Source organism: Mizuhopecten yessoensis, unplaced genomic scaffold (assembly GCF_002113885.1).
Source record: "Mizuhopecten yessoensis strain PY_sf001 unplaced genomic scaffold, ASM211388v2 scaffold9847, whole genome shotgun sequence".
Taxonomy (NCBI): Eukaryota; Metazoa; Mollusca; class Bivalvia; order Pectinida; family Pectinidae; genus Mizuhopecten; species Mizuhopecten yessoensis.
Window position 1 is genome coordinate 3,916,102 of NW_018408252.1, and position 24,517 is coordinate 3,940,618.

Consider the following 24,517-nt stretch of genomic DNA (forward strand, 5'->3'; position numbering starts at 1 on the left):
GGGCTCGTGACAGAAGGGTTGCGAGTTCGAGTCATGGCACGGCACCGTGTTGTATCTTTGAGCAATATACTTTACTCCGCTTGTTCCAGTCTACTCAGCTATAAACGAGTATGTGGTTGGGCAGTGCTAGAATTGTTGAATGCTAGCTCTGAGTGCCGAAATGGCAACGGGTTACGTTCATGGCATAGCAAAATTCAAGACTTAGCGTGCGCCACCTTGTGGATGAGACAAGAAGTAGTGAAAAGAATATTGCGGTCGCATAACGGTAAAATTGACTGGCTTTGAAAACGAACGTCGCTCCTCTGTAATCTTCAAAGGACAGGTATCTACATAAGACTAATAACATAGATAGGTGCGTGCCTTCAATTTCGCAATGTTCCAGTGGTGCAGAGAGCATAAGTGAGCGTAATCTTTGAAGTATCGAGGATGACTGATGCTGTTAGGGCTTTAATGTTGCAGTTCTATGTTTTCCAAGACAAGATATCAACAAACTTAAGTGGTATGATTGGGAAAAAAGAGAGAAAAAAAAGATGTCCAGTCTTATCCTCACTTTAGTCAATACAAGACTTTGAAATTTCTCTAAATCTTTTGAGATATTTGTTACAATGCAACACTTGGTATCTTTGTCGCTTCCATTCTTTCCTGTCTCCGCCCTCCTTCCCTACTTTTCCGGTGATATCCCCCAGACACTCGCACTTATATGACCCTGGCTGTTGCGAGGACGTTAAATCACAAACATAATTTAACACAGAATAGGAACTACCCTTATAAAAGGCTTTGATATGTCCCGGCACGGGGACAGAGCCCATTGCCTTCCTCACCTTGGCAAACGTTCAACACTAAAGGCAAAAATATGTAGTTAGAAGTAAAGATAAATAAATATAATTGGTCGCTTTTGTGTTCCTCAGTATTGGCAGGGGGGAGGGAGGGGGACACGAATCGCCAATTCTGCCATGGGTTCTCACATCAGTCGCCTCTTACGATAATGCCGTGGTTATCCCGACCTGCAGATTTGAAGAAAAAGAAACAGAATACCTAAGTGTCAAGAAAACCATAATTCGAAATCACACGAAAACATTTTGTTAAAATATAAACAAACGAGGCGGATTCACACGGAGACCCTTTAAAATACAAGGGTAGTAAGACCAAGTGTTCTGGAAGGGTACGCGGCTTCTGCTTCATCGACGACACCCGCCATATGTATCTAGGCTAGAATCTCAAGTCCAAAACTCAGGAGGTGAACATATTAAGAAAAAGCCTTCATATCACACAAAGAAATAGCCTATTTCCCTACGAGATCACGGAGGAGACTATAAACGTGTCCGTAATCTTCTTCAACCTCCATATTCGGGAACCTTGTGTTGTCAGTTCGTCCACCACCAGTCGACATCCATCACGGAATTCATGATATTTGGAGCAAGCTGTCGGCTACCGAACCAACTGCAACTATCAAAAAGACACACAACTACAGGTATTCTTTGCATGGATTTATTTCCGGAATAACCAATAAAAAATAAGCCCTACAACATGAAACACATACATGTACAATACGTTAATAATGCCACCGTATATTCCTTAGAAATGATCACAAGAACACTACTTACCAGTATTCTAATATCTTATAGTAATTTACAGCTTTATACATATTTCATAAATGCATCATTAGGTTTGGTTTGTTTTATCTTGTTAAACGTCCAATTAACACCTAAGATAATTTAAGGACGTGCCTCCATGTGTGGGGTGTATGCGGTCACGTGTGTATGTGTGCCGGAGACAGGGTACATGTATGTTGATGTAATTGCCTCATTGTGATAGCGCGGATCTGATGCCGACTTTAAAGTGCTATCTCACTAAAATACCATGCCGAAAGCGCCCAGCACAGCATTCTGCCCGGTCACATTAGACTGACAACGGGTGAACCAGTTGTTGCTATTACTCTAAATGCTGAACGTTAAGCAGGGAATAACAACTACCATTTTTAAGGACTTTGGAATGTCCCGGCCTGGGGACAGCACCCATTGCCTTCCTCACCTGGGCGAAAGCTGAACATAAAAGCAAAAAGTGAGGTAGGCCTATTACCAAACAAGGCGCTAGGAAATAAACGGCAGTTATAAGTAGAGAGAAATATATAGATCCCAAATATTGCAATGAATGCAGCAGATTTATTTTGGTCGTTTTTGTGTCCCCAAAAAGGAGGCACAAAAGTAAATCCTCAATTCTGCAGGGGGTTCACACACAAGCCGCCCCTTACGATTGCAGTGTGTCTATTCTTTTCTCGATCCCTGACCTGCAGGGGACTAATCATTAAATACACAACATTAACATACAATACAGGACATGTACATTACAATACATAATTTTATTGCCTTATGTCAATGTAGAGTATTATTTTTCATATACAAATAACACAACTTAGAAAACACTGTACAATATGGGATCGATACTATGAATCTGATTTACTTTGAAATAATAAATTTAACATGCACCAAAAACATTCAAATATTTGAAAAAATAACTACTTCAAAATTAACTTATTCAACTAATCACAATGTTAATATTATTCTGATAAACAACGTACTTAATTATTATTTTTACTAAACGTAGCTTACAAACGTGACTCTTACAAACCCCCAACTTTAATTCAAACATCCTCTTCGTGTACTCACAAAATAACGCTTGAATGCATACGGACACGTATAGATAACATGTAAAATATACAAAACAAAATCTCTTACATTAGAACTTCCGGTACACTTGTTTAATCCGGAATACATAAACTTCCACGTGTATTTGTTAACAAGTTGCAAGTGGAAAGGGATGGTGTTAGCTACACCATAGATAATCTGGATTTTCGATTTTATAAACTACTCATTTTGTTCTGAAAATCCGGGATTTATGTAAATATACTTTAGGTTTGAACAGCTAATGAAGCAATTTAAGGACGTGCTTCCATGTGTGTAGTGAATGTGTGCTGGACGCGGTATGTTGGTGTATTTGTCTACATACGATAGCCAGATTGGATTCCCAGTTTGTGCTACTTCTCTGAAACATCTTACCAAAGACACCCAGCACATTATTCTACCTGGTCACTGTTTCGCTTATCCTGAATGTTGAACGTTTAGCAGGGTATAACAATTACAATTTTAAAGACTTTTGTTATGTTCTGGCCTACGTTCAACACCAAGGACAAAGTTGAGGATTTGCCAGACAATACGCCATTAGACAAAACCATTGTTAGGAGGTATAGTGATAACATATAACTAGAAAATGTCTGTAAGACATGAATGCCCCCGTCACCATGTGAAATGAGTGACATGAGCAACACTATATGCCATTCCGTTGTGTATTGTTATATATGAACATTATAATACCTTAATTAGGACATGTGGTTATATTGTTTAGCTGTTGTGATCGATGTGAATTCATAGACCTAAAGCATCCGTTCACTTCAATTCCCATTAGTTGAATCCTAATAAATATCATTTGGTACATGCTTAATTTTAGTGATGCATGCAAGAGATAATGAGTTCGTTCAACCTTGAACATAATTGCCGATGCGCAAATAACATCATTTCTATACGGGGATTATCCTAAAGTTGTTCATTTATGATGCAATACTATGAAATAATCTGTTATTTGATTGGTTTAAAGGGTATATCGTCCTATAACCAGCTTAGGCATATTGAGGTCATGCCTCTCTGTGTATGTAATATATGCCTGTCTGCTGAAGGCGTTTGGTTTGTTTTGGTTATTATTGGGTTATCATTCAATTCGAGTCCTTTAAAGACGTGCCTCAATGTGTATAATGCATGCGTGTATTTATGCTTAAAGCAGTATGTTGGTGTATTGCCTTGTTGTGATAGCAACGGGTAAATCAGGTTCTCCCAAAAAGCTGAACGTTTAGCTGGGAAAATACTGCCATTTCTAAGGAATTTAATATGTCCCGGTTTAGGGAAGGATTGGTTTGGTATGGTTTATTTTTTTACAACCAAGGTTATAAACGGACGTGTCTCCATGTGTGCAATGTGTGCATGCAGGTTAGTATGTCTTGTGATAACGGTATGTCAGTGTACTAGTGTACCTTGCTACCGTGCGGATCCGATTCCAACATTTAGGGTGCTACCTCACTGAAATGCCATGCCAAAGGCACCTAGCACAGTATTCCGCCCGGTCACACTATACTGACAAGGGTCGAATGAATTGATATCATTACTCTAAATGCCGAAGTCTTAGAAGGAAATAGCAACTACAATTTTAAAGGTCTGGGGACAGAAACCATCGCTTTTCTCACTTGGGTGAACGTCCACCAGCAAGATCATTGTCAAGGCACTAAAGACAAAAAGAAAGCTGTTGGGAAATCGAATAAAAATAAAAAGATACCAAATGTTTCAATTGAGGGGCAGCAGATTTATCTTGAAGTGGAGGGTACAAAAGCAAATCTGTAGGGGGGTCCTCACATTAGTGAGGGCAAGAGTGGTTGCATTATTTCTCATAATGGACGTTATTCCACTCACACGAGAAAAACTTATTCTGATTGTACCTGTGGCTTAACTTGCAAAAAACCCCAACAATTTACAATACTTCATACACACATATTACATTTTCTACTCCAACTGCAAGGTATGTTTCTGAATCGCACTGGTTTGCCGGTATCTTGCTATGGGATGCTTCAACGAACACGCCATCTGCCCAACACTCTCCGTAAAATTCTATACCAAAATATCTGTACGAGTTTGTGTACGCCAGACCTGCACAACCTTCTATTATCGGTTGCATATTGAACCAATCTATTTGCTCGTCACGGTAATTGTGTAGAAGTGTTCCCATTGTTGTTCCTGGTGAATGTACGCATGCCACAGGTGAAAATCGCACAGTTGTGGAATTGAAGATAACCTCTGAAATAAAAGACGAAAATGGATACACTAACATTTATATACATATATATCAACAAGATCGGTTTGGTTGTATTTTGTTTAACGTCGTATTAAATCTATTTGAGGACGTTATCAAACAAGAACAAAATATACAGCAATACCAATACACATGACAAAATATAAGATTATGTTACAATCAAGTTTGTTAGGTTTTATTTTGTTTCACGTCCTATCAATAGCCAAGGTTATTTAAGGTCACTGAATACCTTCCCGAAGGCACCAAGCTCAGCATTTTACTTCATTATACTAACAACGAGTGAACCAGTAATTGCCATTACCTTAAATGCTGAACATTAAGCAGGGCTTAACAAATATTATCTTTAAGGACTTTGGTATGTCACGGCCTGGGGACAGAACCCATTTCCTTCCTCACCTCGGCACACAATCAAATATACACAACATGAAATCATACAGCAAAATCTTCCAAAAAGTAAACAAACAGTATACCATAGCGTCATGCATCAGCACACACGAATATGATACATCACAGCATCAACACACAAACAAACTGAACCACAGCGTCAACACACAAACAAACTGAACCACAGCGTCAACACACAAACAAACTGAACCACAGCGTCAACACACAAACAAACCGAACCACAGCATCAACACACAAACAAACCGAACCACAGCATCAACACACAAACAAACCGAGCCACAGCGTCAACACACAAACAATCTGAACCACAGCATCAACACACAAACAAACTGAACCACAGCATCAACTCACAAACAAACTGAACCACAGCGTCAACACACAAACAAACCGAGCCACAGCGTCAACACACAAACAAACTGAACCACAGCATCAACACACAAACAAAATGAACCACAGCGACAACACACAAACAAACTGAACCACAGCATCAACACACAAACAAAATGAACCACAGCGACAACACACAAACAAACTGAACCACAGCAACAACACACAAACAAACTGAACCACAGCATCAACACACAAACAAACTGAACCACAGCGTCAATACACAAACAAACTGAACCACAGCGTCAACACACAAACAAACCGAACCACAGCGTCAACACACAAACAAACTGAACCACAGCATCAACACACAAACAAACTGAACCACAGCGACAATACTGATGGACAAACTATACTCCCCAAAAGTGACAGCGAGGCATGCCTTGTGAAATGCCACTAAATACTCATTGAGTAGTAGCTTAACGGTACGTCCATAAAAGAACCTACATGTAGTTAGTTATAGGATTATTAATGTCCCATCAACACAAAGGAGGTCATAAGGACCAATAAGAGTAGATAAAATAGGTGAAAGGAAACGACAACAAATTAACGGAAAGGTTCAAGACAAACGTCCATCTGAATAATAAAAGTAGCTGAGGTTAGTTATATCCTTTCGAACAGACCAACAGGTTTTAGGTAGGTTAAACTTGTAGAGATATTGACTGTTTAACATAACGAGGGAATTTCTTTCTATATGGAAGCGCACAAGAGCAAACGTTTTACTTTTTTGTACACTAATGATTAAAATTCATATATTTGCATTGTATATTAGAAAATTAACACTTAATTTCAATACGCACTAAGATTATTTTTCATTTGAAAACAAAAAGTTTGTCGTGATAACCCTAAATTACTTCTGGTAATATAACCTACCCGACACAGCCGGGAGCACATTGGTACATCCATTCGTCGGGGAAAGGGGCGTGGCTGACGGAACAGTGGTAAGGTCATACAACACACACGTGTACGTGGGGTATAGATCAATGTATCGAAATTCACATACGTGTGTCTCCGGACAGGTGTGGTGTTCACAAACACCAAGAAGGAGCTGAAATTAAAGTTAAAATATCTTAGACCATTTTGTGCATAAATTCGTTATGATTACAGCCATGTCCGTCCATTCGTTGTAAAAGACACATTCAGTTGTCAATACTCCTCTGTTTCCATCCATGTAAACCCCTCGAAAGGAGGTCGCGCATGGGATGTATTTATTTATTAAGTTCTTGGTCTGGTTTGGATTTATTTCGTTTAACGTCCTATTAAAAGCTAGGGTCATTTAAGAACGTACCTCCATGTGTGTTGTGTGTATGTGTGCTGGAGACAGGGTATGTTGTCGTACTTGCCTTCTTGTGATAGCGTGGATCTGATGCCGACTTTATATTAAGTTCTTAATGGCTCATCAACACAGAGGAATTCTTTAGGGCCAGTAAAAGGTACATTAAAACACGTAAAAGGAAATGGCATCAAATAAACAAACAAATAAAAAGACAACCCGAAAACGAAAGTTGCAATAATTAGCTATTTTTGAAGAGACCGACAGATCTTTAGGTACGTAAGAGTTGCTGCAATATTTCCCGTTTCGAAGAGAGATTTGAGATATGTTATATCACTGTAAAATGTTTCTTTTGTTGCCTGAAGGTTAATGCAACCTAGTAACAGGTGCTTAACTGTAAAAGGTTCGGGAAATGATATGTACCGAGGTTGGTCTTGCGTTACAATAGATACGAATGAGTAATGTACGGAGATGGGCAAGGACAGCCTCGTCTCGGGTGTTTTCACTTAAGCATGGATACCATACATTGATTTTAGATATATCATCACAATTGTACTATTTATATATTTTATACCTGGCGACTTCATTCCCGCTAGGATTTTAACCAAAATTTACATATTGCTCATATACTCTAAGCCTCGAAAGAGATAATCAAAGTTACCGTTACTTTTGTAGGAAATCGTTGCCATCGAGCAAGCGAATTAATTTTTGAAAAGTATGAGCTAATCTCCATGTGTTAATGAGTGATAAGGTCAATGCGACCATTACATTTTAAAGTTGTTTTTGGTCAAAATAATAACATTTTTAGCATAAAGCTAATAGTAGCAATCATACACTGCATACATAGGACAACTTCTCTAGCCATATCACGCATCTTAAACTGATACATTGCAATATTAAAAAAGTCATTTTAATAATAATAATAATAATAATAATAATAATTGGAGGTTCTTATATACCGCTTTATCACAACCTAGTTCGTAGGTCGTTTCAAAGCGGTTCACGAATTATTATCCGTGGTTATAGGGCCTTTGCAACCAGCCAATATCTTTCTCAACTGCCATTTCGGCGCTAACAGCTAGCATTCAACAATTCTAGCACTGCCCAACCACGTTCTCATTTACAGCTGAGTAGACTGGAACAAGCGAAGTAAAGTATCTTGCTCAAAGATACAACACATTGCCGTGCCGTGGCGCGAACACCAATACTGTAGCTGCTAACGAAGTGAAATAACTTGGGCAATTAAGAAATAACTCACATATTAACAAGTTCCAAATCTCTGACAATAACAAATCTTTTTAAAAGTATCAATTGTCTAGATATGATTTTTTTTCCACATTAATTTTATATTTTCTCGAAAATGCCGTGTTATCCTGCTTGGGTACCAGGTCATGTTGGAATCTGTTGCAATAAAGAGCTTATGAGGAGGTAAAATGTGTGCTTTAACAACAGCACACCGATATGAAATTCCAAATTCAGATTTCAAAGCGTATTTATTGATTCCTTAAACCCTTTCAACCCTATGTAACTTTAGTAAACTCTTCCATGCATTGATCTGGATGAGTCCATTATGGTCTACAGTGTTGAAAGGGTTAAAATATAAATGACACCACGATTTATGGAGTGTAATAATGTCAAACTTGGGTATAGCCCAACTTTATTACGTAAAATAAGTCATTATCATAGGAACAATAGGAAATAGAAGGTAGTTTTGGTCAGAATCAAACACGTATCATGCATACTAGTCCGAATTATTCTGACGTTTTATCGACTTTTTTATATCGGTCTGTCGTCGTTTAATCGACGACAGACCGATATAAAAAAAAGTCGCTAAAACGTCAGAATAATTCGGACTACATTCATACGTAACTCATACATTCTTTAAAGGTGAAGGCCAACCTTATTACTTCGATTGTGTCGCTTCATTGTCATTGTAAAGTAACACAAAACTGGTTCTTTATATTTATGTCAGTGTAAAGAACATAAAAGTACTAAAAAAGATATCATAGAAAGAAATTTTAAAAATCAACATATGGATACAGTAAAGTCATTTTTGCGGAGCGTTCTACTTTTTCTCTGCCATTTTAGTGAACATTTGTATCGAACTTGGATATCTATAAATAGCTAAGGTCACTAGCAATAGCGTGGGTCTGATACCTATTTTAGGGGGCTAACTCACGGACATGCACAGGAAATTGTAATTCGTTGGTGATACAGACGTGTACTCGACATCGTGCTTATACATCCTGTTTCTGTTTGTCACAATATCCTATCTCTTCAAAGTTGATGTTCTCTATTTAAGTGCGTTGAAGAATTAATGTTCTATTAATTTTCTCCTGTCAGGCGCGTAGCTAGCCCCTGTACCGTGTGTAAGCCCGACATGGGTGTTGCCGAACGCTACGCGCTTCGAGCCTCGCGCTTCGCGGGGAAGGTAACGGTAGGGGGTCTTCCCCCTCCCTTTAAGGGGGGTTTGGGGGGTCTCCCCCATGAAAATTTTGTTTTCTGGAACGTCTCAGAAGCCATTTCCCACGTCCTGATGTCTGTTTTCTCGTTTTAATCCGCTAGAAAAGAGTCCTATTTTTTTGTATATATAGAGAGATGCCTAGTTACAGTACGTGGTCGAGACCTGCACCCAGCTCAATGTCAGGATCAACAACCACCGCTGCTCCATCAAGCAGAACAAACCAGACTTTCCTGTGGCAAGGCATTTTAATATGCCTAGCCATAGTTGGAAAGACATGCAGGTTGTTGCCATAGATCATTGCCCTACATGGGATGAAACGAGACGACGCACGAGAGAACGGTTTTGGATCACCAATCTACAAACCCGCTACCCTCGAGGTATGAACGAACGATAGGCGGTTGCCATCCGCTCGTTTTCCTTCCAGGAGGCATTTGACCTAATGATTCATTACTGCACAGTTGGTCTGCTATCTCGCCTGCCTGCTGCTTCATGTCAGTGTGTGTGACCAACAGCCGTTGTCAGATTTATTTTGCAGATTTATACAGTATCTTAGCCATTTTATCTACTTATTACTCCTGCACTCACTTATTTGATAATTACATGCATAATTCCTGCAAACCAAAAGAGGCGACTAAGTGGGACCCCCTTCTGTGACTTAGATCCATCGCAGTATTGAGAGGCGACTAATGAGACATTCCGTAGCAGATTTGAGATTTTTCACATTTACCGGGCCAGATTTCCAAATGCACATGTTCCACGTTTTTGATATCTCTCGTTGACTCACTTTATATGACAGTGCATCTTGCGCAAGAATAGGTCCTCTACATCAGCGTTCCTTGTCCGCGATGCTCTCAGCTTAATTGCTGCCTTCGGCTGTCTTTAGCCGAGGGGACTATTGGTTTTATATAATAGCTTTATTTTCAATTATAGTATATCAATTCTCTCTTCTTGTAATATGATGTATATGTACATGTAACTGTTCTGTTTCACTGTGTCTTGAAAAAGGAGCGGATCGCTCCGAAAATTTGACAACCTAAACTTGTCCACACTGTTGGAATTACTTCTTTGCCCCATATATATATGCCTATGTAGGTGGATCCAGTGTAATTCTGAAGATTAACCGTCGGTATTGCTTTGTACACCCTCCATACATACATTGTCTGGTTTTTACCTATGTATACTATATATTCAAAACTTAAACTCCACTTTATAGTACCAGCAAGAAAAAAAACTGTCATGAAAACCTATACTTGTCAAAATCATGTGCAAGCCCGGGCTTATTGGCTTACATGGTAGCTACGCGCCTGCCTGTGTTGGTACTTCGTTAATAGACCGAAGCTTGATACAATCTGGTAATAGCTGCTATTCCTAGTTGTTCAAAAACAGCAGTTCCCATTTTCATGTCATAGACCAGTGATTTTTGTACTGTGGGCAATATGTATCAATATTATTCAAAGCTTATCTAAGGTTCATCTGACTTTCCTCTCAATTAACTGTTATGCGTCATCAGTGGCTATATTCTTTACAAACATCTATGCTATTGATTGAAGGGCAAGGTTTTAGATTTAGGATACTACTGGGAAGCACGTGTTGTTCATTGCTTTTTCAATTATCTATACGCAGAAAACAACAGAGGAAACCCATACATTATGCAAAGGGCCCAGGTTAGTTACCTCTGACGATAACGTGCGATGGGATACATCTGGCTTATTCTTTTCCTGAATCGGTAATATACATATCTCACATACCATAGAGATACATTGATTCTTTTTGTTTAGTGTTTAATGTCCTCGCAACAGCCAGGCTCGGTTTGGTATTCGTGTGCCTGATAAAAGATATGGATCACCAAGTGTTGCAGTGTTTGGTTTAGTTTATTTTGTTCAACGTCATATCAACAGCTAAGGTCATTTAAGGACGTGCCTCCACGTGCATTGTTTATGCGTACTTCTTGCCTGTGTGTGTGTGTGTGTGCAGGAGGTAGGGTATATTGGTGTATTTGCCTCCTTGTGAAAGCGCAGATATGATGCCTACTTTATAGCGCTATCTCACTGCAATACAATGCCGAAGACACCCAGCACAGCATTCCACTTTGTCACATTATACTGACAATGGGTGAACCAGTTGTTGCCATAACCCTCAATGCTGCACGTGAAGCAGGGAGGAACAGCAACCTTGTATAAAGGCTTTGGTGTGTAACGGCCTGGGGACAGAACCCATTGCCTTCCTCGCCTAGGCGAAGGTTCAACATTAAAGCTAAATGTTGCTAAGCAAGGCGCTAGGAAAAAGAAGGCAGTTACAAGTAAAAATAAAAAAATAAAAATTCAAATATTGCAATGGGATTTGCCAAGTTCTGATAGGAACTGATGTCGCATTTAGAGTGCTTTCTCGATGAAATACCACGCCTAGCACACTATTCCAGCTTGTCACAATACCCTTAATGCTGAGTGTTAAGCAGGTAATATCATTTACCCCTTTAAAGGACTTTTATATGTCCCGGCCTAGGAAGGAACCAACTGCCTATCCAACTTGTACGAACGTTCTACACTAAGACCAAAAGTAGAGATTGCCATGGAAGGTTTCAGGAAACAAAAATGGTTTGGAGGAAGTAGAGAGAAAAGACTAGGATCCCATACGTTGCCTTGGGACAGCTGATCAATTTGGTTTGTTTGTTCAATAGCCCCATTGTAGAAGAATTATTTTTTTCGATATTCCATGGGACACAGGTCTATTCTCCCCCGAACCTACAGAACTTCTGTAGAGTTTTACATTTTCGCAATTGGATAGGGAAAAGATAAAGATCCCAAGAGTTGTTGTCACCCAAGGTCATAAAAGACGGTGCTGACGTTCGCTAGAAAGGTGATTTGGATCCATCCCCTGGCCGAGACGAAACTTAGTAGTTAATATTGGCCCTATCACAGTATAATGTGACTGAATTCCTACACTTTTTGGTTATACACCAGTAGCTGGCACCGATTAATAACACATTTGGTCCCTGTAGCCTTGAAAGTGGGTCAATGTCATTCATTCGAACAGACTATTCCGTCTTTGCGTTTTGCAGAGTTATCTTCTCTTGGGAGCAGGTATTGATTGTTACGTCACTTGTTTGTGAGAGTAACGCCATCAATTTTTGAGAAAACGACGTAATTTTCTCGCACAAACCAATGACGTAGCAATCAATACCTGTTCCTAAGAGAAGATAACTCTGCAATACGCAAAGACGGAATAAGGTCCTTCATCCAAGCATGCCACTTCTTTATCTTACATACCTTGTGCATTTTCATTTAGATAATCATGCATTTACTGATTATTACGAACAATGCCGAAGACTATTTTATTAAATCAATGAAGATATATTCATGACTACTACCATTCAGTACAGATCGTAACAAAACTTCTCAGGAAATTTGTAAAGCATAAGTAATGTACTGTTGGAATAGCTGTTATTGTACTGATTCATAGCCCATGCTTTGCTTTTATGGGGCTTTTGATTATTGCAGATATTTATACCTAGTAGCCTGTAGTCTTATAGAACATTTGATATTTAACATTTATACCCTATATATTGAGTTACCATATGGTGAATATGCGATCGCAATCGGATCCCATTAAACTGATTGCATGGTAAAATCAGTACTTGAATCGTTGGGGAATAAACTTTCTTTGAATTATTCAATGACGAGATATTGCCATGCAAACTTAGTTGTAAAATCTATGAAATTGTAATAATAAAAGTGCATTGGATCACAAAAATGCGTTACATTATCCCCCACTTAACGAAGTGCCCTAAACAGGTCCAAAGAAAGAATAGACTTTTATCCAATACATGTTTCAGAAGTTTTCTTATCATTTGATTTGTGGTCATCCCACAAAACAACATCTACATTAATTTGTTTATCATGTCTTAAAGCCCTATCCATTAAATATTGCTGCCTGCTTTTTGTATAGCTGTAACAAATAAATTAAGATACGGAACTTATCTTAAACAATGCACTCACAAGAACAGTGCGGCGACTCAATCAAGCTTTTGTCAATTACACCTTGGTAAAGTTAACTACATGTGGCCTTAACGATTGCCTGCGTAAAATAAGTTTGTTGTATTGCAATTGCTGAAGGCCTTTCTTTGTTGTTTAAGGGTAAATTGTTCTAAATGCGAGTATATGAAGGTAACAGCTAGTCTTGTTAATAAGATTGTTCGAGTTAGTAGAGTTTGGGCAAGTCAGATCTGTTAATTTCGGCAGACTATTTGATGAAGAAATATAAGTACCAGAATTGAACATACCTCAGGCCAACCGTCGATGATGTAATACTGTGATGATATGGATGGCAAAAGTGACAGTGGCTTGGTCAAATGGTCTTCATAGTTCAAATCACAAAGTTCAAGGTCCCTGTTATAGTTTATCGACCGACACTTCCGATGGAGAAGGCAGTATTTTGCACATATTTGGACGTTTCGTACATTGCTTACTTGGCGATAGGCATATCCATTTAAGGTTTTACCATCCTGGGCAAAATTAGACAGGAGAACCGTAACCGACTTGCATTGAGCATGTACACTATATATATTGTTAACCACACAACACAGCAAAAGTACGTTATTGATAAAAACACCAATCTTGAAGACCATTGTAATTTCAGTACCTCGTTATAATTTCGATACGAACGCGAAAATCAGATATTCAATATGGCATTGATGCAAACAGGAAGTTGATGTTTTCAATATAGCTCTAGTGGCATGGACTCTTAATACGAAAAACAATGTAAGTGTTTAAAAAAAGAAAACATCTTTTGACCTGTAAAATAAAGCAAAAATACTCCATTGTCGGAAACAAAAAGTATGCGCCAAAGCCTAAATGTTTCCTCGGTCAGATCCCAAAGTAATCCAACTTTCCTCAGTCAAATGGTATTATTTGTGCTCCATTGGAAATCAACGTTTTTCCACAGAAGGAAACTTCAGCGAGAGATATATATATGTCTTACAAATCAACTCTCCAAACAAATTGAGCAAGGATATTTTTCCTCAGCCGGAGCAATTTTAAACGAGTTTGCGCCTGTTTCATAAGTAAAATTCTTCAGTCTTAACACTTTAAACAAGACAATTTTCACACAAATATTGAACTGATACACTTTAAATGAGATGGTATCTGTGCACCAATAATTCAAATGGCATAATACTACAACAAAGTCTAAACACCTTCAAATAGGAACAGCATAAATTCTACTGCGCCCGGTTACTAGAACATTAATTCCAGACAAAATGAATTTGACATCGTTGACATCGTTGACTTTCTATGACGAAATTGAGTTTGAGAACCAAATAAAACAGCATTATGCACTGCTAATGGCATACCAATTGTATTCGCGACTGGCGTATTCAATCATCTGTATTGTCCTTTAGAACCATTACCTGTGTCAGTCAGAAGTGAATCGATTCCAGACAGACAGCGTGGTTATACTAGTGCTTATGTATCCGAGAGACACACTTCAGGCTATACTAACGATTGGTTATAGTCAGTCAATACCCGATGGAATACAGATTGCAATATGTCAAAATAACAAATATGTTTTATGTTTAGATCTTCGTACCCGATGGAATACAGATTGTATTAACAGGTAATGATTTAGAGCGTGTGTTAGGTTTACCTGTTACGAATTAAATGAGGAGGAGTAAAGAGTCATATAAAGAAAATCGATATTTGATCAGCAAATTGCGAAATTCCTTCATTAATGAGCACATTTTCATGTTGCTGTAATTTTTTATTGATGGAAGTTTTTGTTGATATAATAAATAGTTGATTACAATATATAATTATCTCTGACATACAAAATTACTACACTAATGGAAATATTGAGTTTTGACCCTTAGATTAAGTTGAGCAGAGAAACTTGTTAATCATGATGTTGGGTTTATGTTTTCAACTGTATTCTTATAGATATTAAGTTAAATTCAACATGAGACAAATACACACGCAACTTATCCCCACTTTCACTTTCACACAGAGTAGAAGCACGGTAGTCGAGTTGTAGGACGCCGGGTTCTTGACTGAAGGTATGCGAGTTCGACTCTCGTCACGGCACTGTGTTGTATCTTTGAGCAAGATACTTTACTCCGCTTGTTCCAGTATACTCAGCTGTAAATGAGTACGTGGTGTGGTAGTGCTAGAATTGTTGAAAGTGCCGAAATAGCATCACCGACTGTATGCTCTCCAGGGAGTTGTGAAAGATATTGGCTGGTTGCAAAGGCCCTATAACCACGGATAATAATTTGCGAACCGCTTTGAGACGACCTACGAACTAGGTTGTGATAAATCAGTATATCAGAACCTCGAATTATTATTATTATTATAAGAAGGTTCATCTTCAAGGTATTTTCACGTTTACGTAAATACAATGATAACATCATTTTGTGGCTGCTTCATAGTTTCGTTGGATTATGCATCAAACACCAAAACGTGGATAATATCCTGCTATTCGGGTGGCGTGATGCCCTTTAGCGTGTATCCCCGCTTTTGTTAGGAAACGAGGGATATTAATTTGGTGTCTGTCTGGCTAATTGGTCGGATTTAAACCTAATGTCCTCGCAACAGCCAGAGTCATATGAGGACGGGTGCTTGGGGTAAATGTAGACATGTAATATATAGGCGAAAAGGTCAAATTAGTTTTAGTGAAATTTGCTTTATTAGGTAAAAACACCTTAGAAGAATACCGAAGTATCAACATGACCACACTATAAAGCTTGAAAAGGTACAAAATAAAACCAGGTTAGAGGAAGGTTGTTTAATACCTTCCAGTTCTAGGTGGCCGATTACAGTTACAATGTAAACATATCAAGAACGCGCCCGGAGTGAAGATGCGTCACATGAACTTTGGTTCAAACAACACTTTTTTCTTTCTTTTTTCTTTTCTTTTTATCTTTGTTTGATGTCATTTCCTTTCAAATATTTTATCTACTTTTTATTTGTATTTATGACCTTCTGTGTTGAGTATAGGCCAAACAGAACATAACTGCATGTCGTAAGAGGCGACTAGTGTGGTGCCCAATGCAATAGCGGGGATGCTTTCACCCTGGCCTTTTTTTCCAGGATGCTTTGATTTGCCAAGGTGGAGACACCTGATAAACTGATTGTATACCGTAAGAAGCCAGTAGAATCAGGGTCGTTGTTATTATTTCGAACTACTGCAGGTCGGGGATCAAGAAAAGAATACACCTGCTTGTATCGTAAATGGCGACTTATATGGGAACCCCCTGTATATTTTGGGATTTGCTTTTGTGCCCTCTACTTGGGGACTGAAAAAACGACCAAAATAAATCTGCTGCAATCATTACAACATTTTGGATCTTTTTCTTTCTTTCTACTTCAAATTACCTTTGTTTACCTAGCGCCTTGCTTGGCAATACCTAACTTATTGCTTTAATGTTGAGCGTTCGACCAGGTGTGGAAGGCAATGGGTTCTGTTACAAGGCTGAGACATACTAAAGTCTATAAAATGGTAGTTGTTATTCCCTACTTATCGTTCAAAGGAAAACTCTAAAGGAAAAGGCAATAACTGGTTCACCTGTTGTCAGAATAATGTGACTAGGCGGAATGTCGTGTTGGGTGACTTCGGCATGTTATTCAGTGAGATAGCATTATAACGTCGGCATCAGAACCGTGCTTTTACAAGGAGGTAAGCACACCAACATACCCTGTCTCCAGCACACATACACACTTGCACGCTTACACAAGACACATGAAGGCACGTCCTTTATCTGACCTTAGATGTTAATGGGACGTTAAAGAAAATAAAACCAAGTTTGATTTGATTTAGTATTGTTCAACGTTCTATCAACAGCTATGGTCATTTAAGGACGCCCCCCACCCCCACCCCCTGTTTGCAAGATGCATGCGTGGAGTGTATGCGTGTGTGTTTTGGGAGGCTGCGATGTGTTCGTGTTTGCCTCCTTGTGATAGAGCCGAACTGATGCTGACTTATAGTGCTACCTCACTGAAACGTACTGCCGAAGACACCCAGCTGGACACCCCACCCGGTCACATTATACTGACAACGGGCGAACCAGTCGTCCCACTCCTAAATTGCTGAGCGTTAAGCAGGAGAAGAGACTACCATTTTTACAGACTCTGGTATGTCTCGGCCAGGGGACAGAACCCAATGCCTTCCTCACAGGGGCGAACGCTCAATTAAAGGCCGAAAGTGAGACATAGTCAAGGTAAACATTAGGAAGGAGAAAGTTGTTCAGAAAGAAGAGAAAAGAAAAGATCCCAAATTTAGTCGCCCTTTATTTCCTCCACTTAGAGATCATTAACGAGACTAAACATGATCTGCCGCCCCCATGACACATATTTAATTAGAGCTCGTATAGCTATCTTTCATTTCTTTGCTATCTCCCCGGCGGTGTATCCTACTGCACCCGTCCTTATATGTTGTCATGACATTAAACTCCGATTCAAAACGGTATGAGCTTCAAAGATCCGTCCGATCCTATACGTAAGGTTTAGGCAACCACGGGTTCGATTTTCGCCTCATTTACCGTCCTATAGGTATTAGTATAATCCCCCAAATAACCATGTCAATTTAGTTCATTCAATGCTATGCAATTGTTTCTCCTTATATCTATTCACATGAAACTAAATCAGCTTAACTTGAATCGGTTGGTTATTTAGACCTCTCGGATTGTCAACCGAAAGGTATCGATCCACTTTCTCTAATTACCCACCCCCAGGTGGCAACAACAAACACCCATAGGCTGTTCACAACGCACCGGCCTGTACCAGTGACTGTTTAATCATTAATAATAATTTCAAACAACATTTTACAACAATTTGTCATGTATATTTTATCCTACACATCTACAATGTATCTCCTTGACATTAACCACTATTTTTTCAGAAAAATAAAATGTTCTATACCTCCGTCCTGACCAGTGCGTTGACCTGAACTGAGGTCCCAGCAACACTTGCTGCACGTGCTACACATGCCCTACATGTGTCGCCACCTATCGGGGTACCATTAGAGAAAACAATTTCGCGCTAATTCCTTGTAGTCAACCGCGCGAAATATAAATTCTTTTACATTTATATATAAATATATTATGTTTCTCTTTACATATTTGTAGTTAAATATTTATACCTCAAATATGGGTTGCATATCAAGTCACGCTTGCTGGAGAAAAAATGTTGTCTTGATACTATTTTATAATATGTATATTAAAGCTACATCATTTTTTACACGCAATTAGAACGATCTAGCTTTATTTATTGGATTAGGTATCCTATCAACAAGTTGTGTTTTGAAACAAAGTGTTCTAAATTCCTGTTTCACAATACCTCACAGTTCGCCTAATTGTTTTGGTATTATTTTGTTTACCGTCCTATTCCGTCTTTGCGTATTGCAGAGTTATCTTTTCTTGTGAGCAGGGATTGATTGTTACGTCATTGGTTTGTGTGAGAAAATTAAGTCGTTTTCTCAAAAATTGATGACGTTACTCTCACAAAAAAATGACGTTACAATCAATACCTGCTCACAAGAGAAGATAACTCTGCAATACGCAAAGACGGAATTAACAGCTAAGGCTATTTCAGGACGTGCTACCGTGTGTGCCGGAGGTAGGGTTTGATGATGTATTGACGTCCTTAGAGTGCTACCTCACTGAAATACCAAGCCGAAAGCACCCAGTACAGTCCTCCATGCGGTCACATGAAACTGTCAACGTGTTAACAACTTGTTGCTATAATCTTAAATGCTGAACGTTAGGTGGGAAATAACAACTACCATTTTTAAGGAACTGGTATGTCCCGGCCTTGGGACAGAACCCATTGCAAACCCCACATTAGCGAACGCTGAATGCCAAAAGTGAAAACGTGATCATGCCAAACAAGTATAGAAATAATATTTAGATCCCAAATGTTGCAATGGGGGCAGCGGATCAATTATGGTATCTTCAATAACCCCTAAACAGAAGAAAGCCCCCCTCCCCCCCCCTCCCCCGAGTGTAGAGGGGTACCCACATTAGTCGCCTTTTACGATATGTAATGGGGGTACAGTAGATCTATTCTTTCCCCAAACCTTCAAAGGACCTTAGTGTTGAACTTTCGCCCAAGTGGGGGCCAATGCGTTCAGTATATTGGCCGGAACATACCATAGTTCTTTAAAAAAACACCTGTTACTTCCTGGCAAACGTTCAGCGTTTAGCGGTTATGGCAACAACTGGTTAATCTGTTTTAAGAATAATGTGACCGGGTGGAATATTGTACTGGGTATCTTCGGCATAGCATTTCAGCGAGGTAACATTAACACAAGAAGGCAAACAAGCATACATTCCACAGAATGAGGCGTGTCCTTAAATGACAAGAGCTGTATATAGAACACTTGGGGACTGAGATAAAAATACACGTCGTGTTAACCACAGAGTGATCGTAGGAGGCGACTTATGTTGGTAACCCCCCACATGAACACTCCAGATCCTCCAGCACACATGCACGCATACATAATACACATGGAGCCACGCCCTGAAATAACTTCAGAGGTTTATAGTACGGTAAACACTTTACAACCAACCAGCACAAAACAAAGAAGCATCTTGTTCCGTTGGTGTCTCCATTGGCAACCGTTATCATATGCCACAGACTGATGCGAGGACGTAAAACTCGATCGCAGAAAATATTTGATATTCAACGGTAAATGACTAGAGTAGTCCTTGAGATCTATTTCTTTGAATTATTTGTCAGTAAGATATTTACACATTTTAACATTGGGTTAAATTAAATACAAAACATATTGTAGCTGAAGAATAGTAGCAAACACTTTGTGAATGTCATGGTCCCGAATTGAATTTTCGAGCACACATGAATCCGACCTTGCCCGTCATGAAATTAGATCATTTGTCCTTCATAATAAATTGTCCTCGATTAAAAATGCATCATGATACAGAAAATATCATACTGTTGTTGTTTTTTTATTGTGAACATTTTTAAGTGCAAATACGTACCTACTACACATTCGCAAATTTTGAAGAGATAACGAAACCTTTACACTGAAGCGCTGTATCGTAAACAGTGCTGATTTAACATTCGACCCGACCAAAATTGTATCCATGCGACGAAGGGACGCTGTATACGGGAATCAGCTTGTCCGTCTGTCTGTCCATCCTCCTGTCTGTCCGTAAAAACATGTCCGGTTATGCATTGGCTCATTGTTAGTGACAGTTCCATATGGAGTTGTGCTCCCTGATATAATTTGGCGTTTCGGACCTTTTTAAAATAATTATGTCATTTTATATAAAATATTTGACAAAAGTTTATTGTAACCCGTGGACCAGTAGTAACGCGTACATAACATACAAGGAGGCACGCCTTAAATGACATTAGCTGTTAATAGGACGTTAAACAAAATATAACCGATCGACCTAAGGTTAAAGGCGTTGTATACACTGGGGTCCATACAACGTCGATTTTAAACAAAGAAACAAACTAAATAAGGCAAGGATCGATTAACAAAGTTGAAGGTTTATGTAAATATTTTCTTTTGTTGTAATCTATACTTATTCGGAATGTTTTGCATGGGTAGACATGAACAAAACATTTTCGTGTTTCCCACAAAGAATTTATGGATTCATTTTGATGTTTTATTGTGTGAAACTTCAATAAGCAGATTTCTATTCCCTGGATAATGTATAGATATATTGATCTGCTATCCCCATTGCAACACATAGTGTTATCCTTCTTGTCTACTTTGTTTCCTTTCTATCTCGTTCAGTGTCTCCCTGGCTCCCGTCATCGTATTACCCTGAGTGTTCCAAGGACTTTAAATCCAAAACAACAATGATATATTTTACACTCATGCAAAATGATTTTTTGTTACAATTTACAGCATAATGGCTGTCGGTGCGCTTCGGTCATTCATTTAGCGTGGGAATCAAATTTCCCCTTTCTTATCAGTGGTTATGAAAGAACGGTATCTGAAACCATTTATGTAAATGAAACAAAATGTCATTATATATGGGTGGATGGGGTGTATAAATTTTAACGTTTTATATACAGCTAAGGTCGTTTAAGGACATACCCCAGTGTGTGGTGTGTATGCATGTAAATGTGTGCTGGAGGCATGATATGTTTGGAGCCATTGGCTTCTTGTGATAGTGCCGATCTGATGCGAACTTTATAGTTCTGCATCACCGAAATACCATGCCGAATGGATCCAGTCCCTGCAGGTAGGGCGTTAGAATAGTACCTGCTGCCCCCATTGCATGATCGTAAGAGGTGACTTAATTTGGGATCTTAACTTTTTTCTCTTCTTTCTAAGCAACTATCTTCTTCATAATGTCTCCCTTGACAATGTTTCACTTTCGGCCTTTAGTTGAGCGTTCGCCCCTGTGAGGAAGGCTTTGGGTTATGTCCTCTGGCCGAGACATACCAGAGTCTTTAAAAAATGGTAGTCTCTACTCCTGCTTAACTCTCTTTTAGGAGTGGGACGACTGGTTCGCCCGTTGTCAGTATAATATGACCGGATGGGGTGTCCTGTTGGGTGTCTTCTGCAGTTTCAGTGAGATAGCACTATAAAATCGGCATCAGTTCCGACAAACACGAACATATCGCAACCTCTCAAAACACGCATACACTACACGCATGCATCTTGCACACAGGGGAGGCGGTCCTTAAATGACAATAGTTGTTAATAGGACGTTAAGCAATACTAAGCCAAACCAAACCAAATCGAATGGAACCAGCATAGCGTTTCGCCTGATCACATTATATTAACAGCGGATGAATCAGTTGTTGGTATCTTTATAATTGCTGAACGAGAAGCAGGGAATAACATCTACCGTTTTGAAGACTTTGGTATGTCCCAGCATGGTGAAATGACCATTTTCTTCCTTACTTACATTACCTGCACACATACACACATGTATGCATACACACACCACACACATGGAAGCACGTCCAATGAATGACCTTAGCTGTTCATGGGACGTGAAACTCTACAAAATCAAACCAAAACCTTCCTTACAGGGGTGAGCATTCTACATTTAATCCAAAAGTGAAGTACCGCCAATTAAGGCACTAGGAAACAAAAGCAAGTTAGACGTAGAGAGAAATATAATGATACTAAATATTGCAATGGGTCAACAAATATAGTTTGATCGCGTTTGTATCCCTAGGTAGTGGACACAAAGATAAATCCCCAATTATGCAGGCGTTTATTCATAAGCCGCTCTTACGACCAATAAGTGGGTAACAGCAGGTGTATTATTTTCCTGAACAACAAACTGCAGGTTGAAATGCCCTAGGAAACAAAAGGCAGTTAAAGTAGAGAGAAATAGAAATATCCTACAAATCAGGCGCTTTCATGTCAAATAACGTCAAATAACGATACTTTTTTTCAAACAGACTTTTTTTGTGGAGGCAGAACTAGCGGCAAAAAAACACAAATCCACAATTCTACAGGGAGGGTTCTCGCATTAATCGTCTCTTACGATCATGCCACTGCAGGTGTATTCTTTTTTTCTCATTCCCCGACCTGCAGGTGTGCTCTATTTGAGTAAAAGTATTCTTAGATATTATTAGTGGGTTCATTTAGTGAACATGGGATCGACGCTGTCGATTTTCAACATAGAAACAGACCCAGCAACTTATAGATCGCAGACTATAACTTTGAAGAAGTTTTATGTGAATATTTTCTTTGAATGTTTTGCATCGGTAGACATACACGAAACAATTTAAGGATTGCCGGCAAAGAATTTATAGATTTATATAAATGTTTCATTGTAAGTCAGTGTGAAACTATAAACAAGCAGATTTTTATTTCTTAATTTTTAAAAATGTTCATCATCTACTTTGAGGTCGTATACCTTGGTCTATATTTCCGTGTTTGCCTTGCACAATGAGACGTGCATGTTTAATCGACCAAGCCATGCTTGCTCTATGTTTATCGATTAATTGTCAATAGTGTTTGACACCCTTATCCGTTGTTGATTTGTCCATGCAATCACTACAACAAAATCGTTCACACTGTTGTATGGACTTTACCGAAACCCAGTGTGTCTAACGCCTTTAACCTCAGGACGATTGGTTATATTTTGTTCAACGTCCTATTAACAGCTAAGGTAATTTAAGGATTGCCTCCTTGTGTGTTGTGTATGCTTGCATGTGTGTCTGTCTGTAGGAGAAGGAGACAGGGTTTGTTGGTGTAATTGCTTCCTTGTTATATAAAAACCAGGTTGTGTAAAGCCAATTTAGCATAATATTTATGGTTGGTTTTTAAAATAAAGTTTAATTATGTCTTTTGTGAACGTTGTTTTTGAAAGTGTTGTACGGCCTATTACGACTTATATTGTCGCTGGGGTTCCGAATATAAGCACAAACAGCGATTAGCATGAAGGAATTGAATGCGTCAATTGATTATATCAAGTGTATATCAGATACTTAATACGACGTTGAAATGTAGCGGGGATTTATTTGGTGTCTTCTCAAGGATTCCCGTCCACTCTTAATCTCTTAATCTCTTATTTCGTTTTGGGTGTCAATGTATTGCAGATGGGCTACGCGACTTTCGTTGACCAGGAAAACGTTTTAGCGACTATACATATATATTAATCTGAAGTCGAATCCATGCCTAGTCCCGCACTGTATTGCTTGAATTTCTGGAATTATTTATCAAAGCTGAAATCATGTCGGTAGTATGGGAAACCTCAACATAGAAGAAATCAAAACTTATTTGCTTATTTTATCGGCTTTTTCATACCAGAGTTGTCAAGCAGAAATCCGCATTTAGTTTCCTGGGATTTTATTGTTGATATATTATTTCACACGTATACCATCTGGTAACTTGTTATCATTTTTGAAACTCTGAACTTGTACATCAAACAAAGATACACACACATAGATATATGAATGTGTCTTACAATAATTAACAAATTAAAAACGACAGTGTTCTTCTTAATTGTGGTATTATTTTGGAAAGGAGAATAAAGGTAACATAGGCTTGAGCGTACCATATCTTTGATGTAATAAAGCATAGTTACACGTGTTGCATAACTAGTAATACGGTGTTATTTCCTGCCGGCATTAGTTAACCTTACCGGA

General features: G+C 38.8%; 1 protein-coding gene across 1 annotated transcript; it reads right to left on the reverse strand.

The window, feature by feature from the left end:
* Positions 1–4,310: 4,310 nt before the first annotated feature.
* Positions 4,311–23,347, reverse strand: LOC110458879. The gene is made up of 4 exons (XM_021510836.1): positions 23,284–23,347; positions 13,720–13,793; positions 6,577–6,751; positions 4,311–4,895 (listed from the first exon to the last, which is right to left on the reverse strand). The coding sequence occupies exons 1-4, from the start codon at positions 23,345–23,347 to the stop codon at positions 4,573–4,575; spliced, it is 636 nt and encodes a 211-aa protein (XP_021366511.1). The 3' UTR covers positions 4,311–4,572.
* Positions 23,348–24,517: the final 1,170 nt, after the last annotated feature.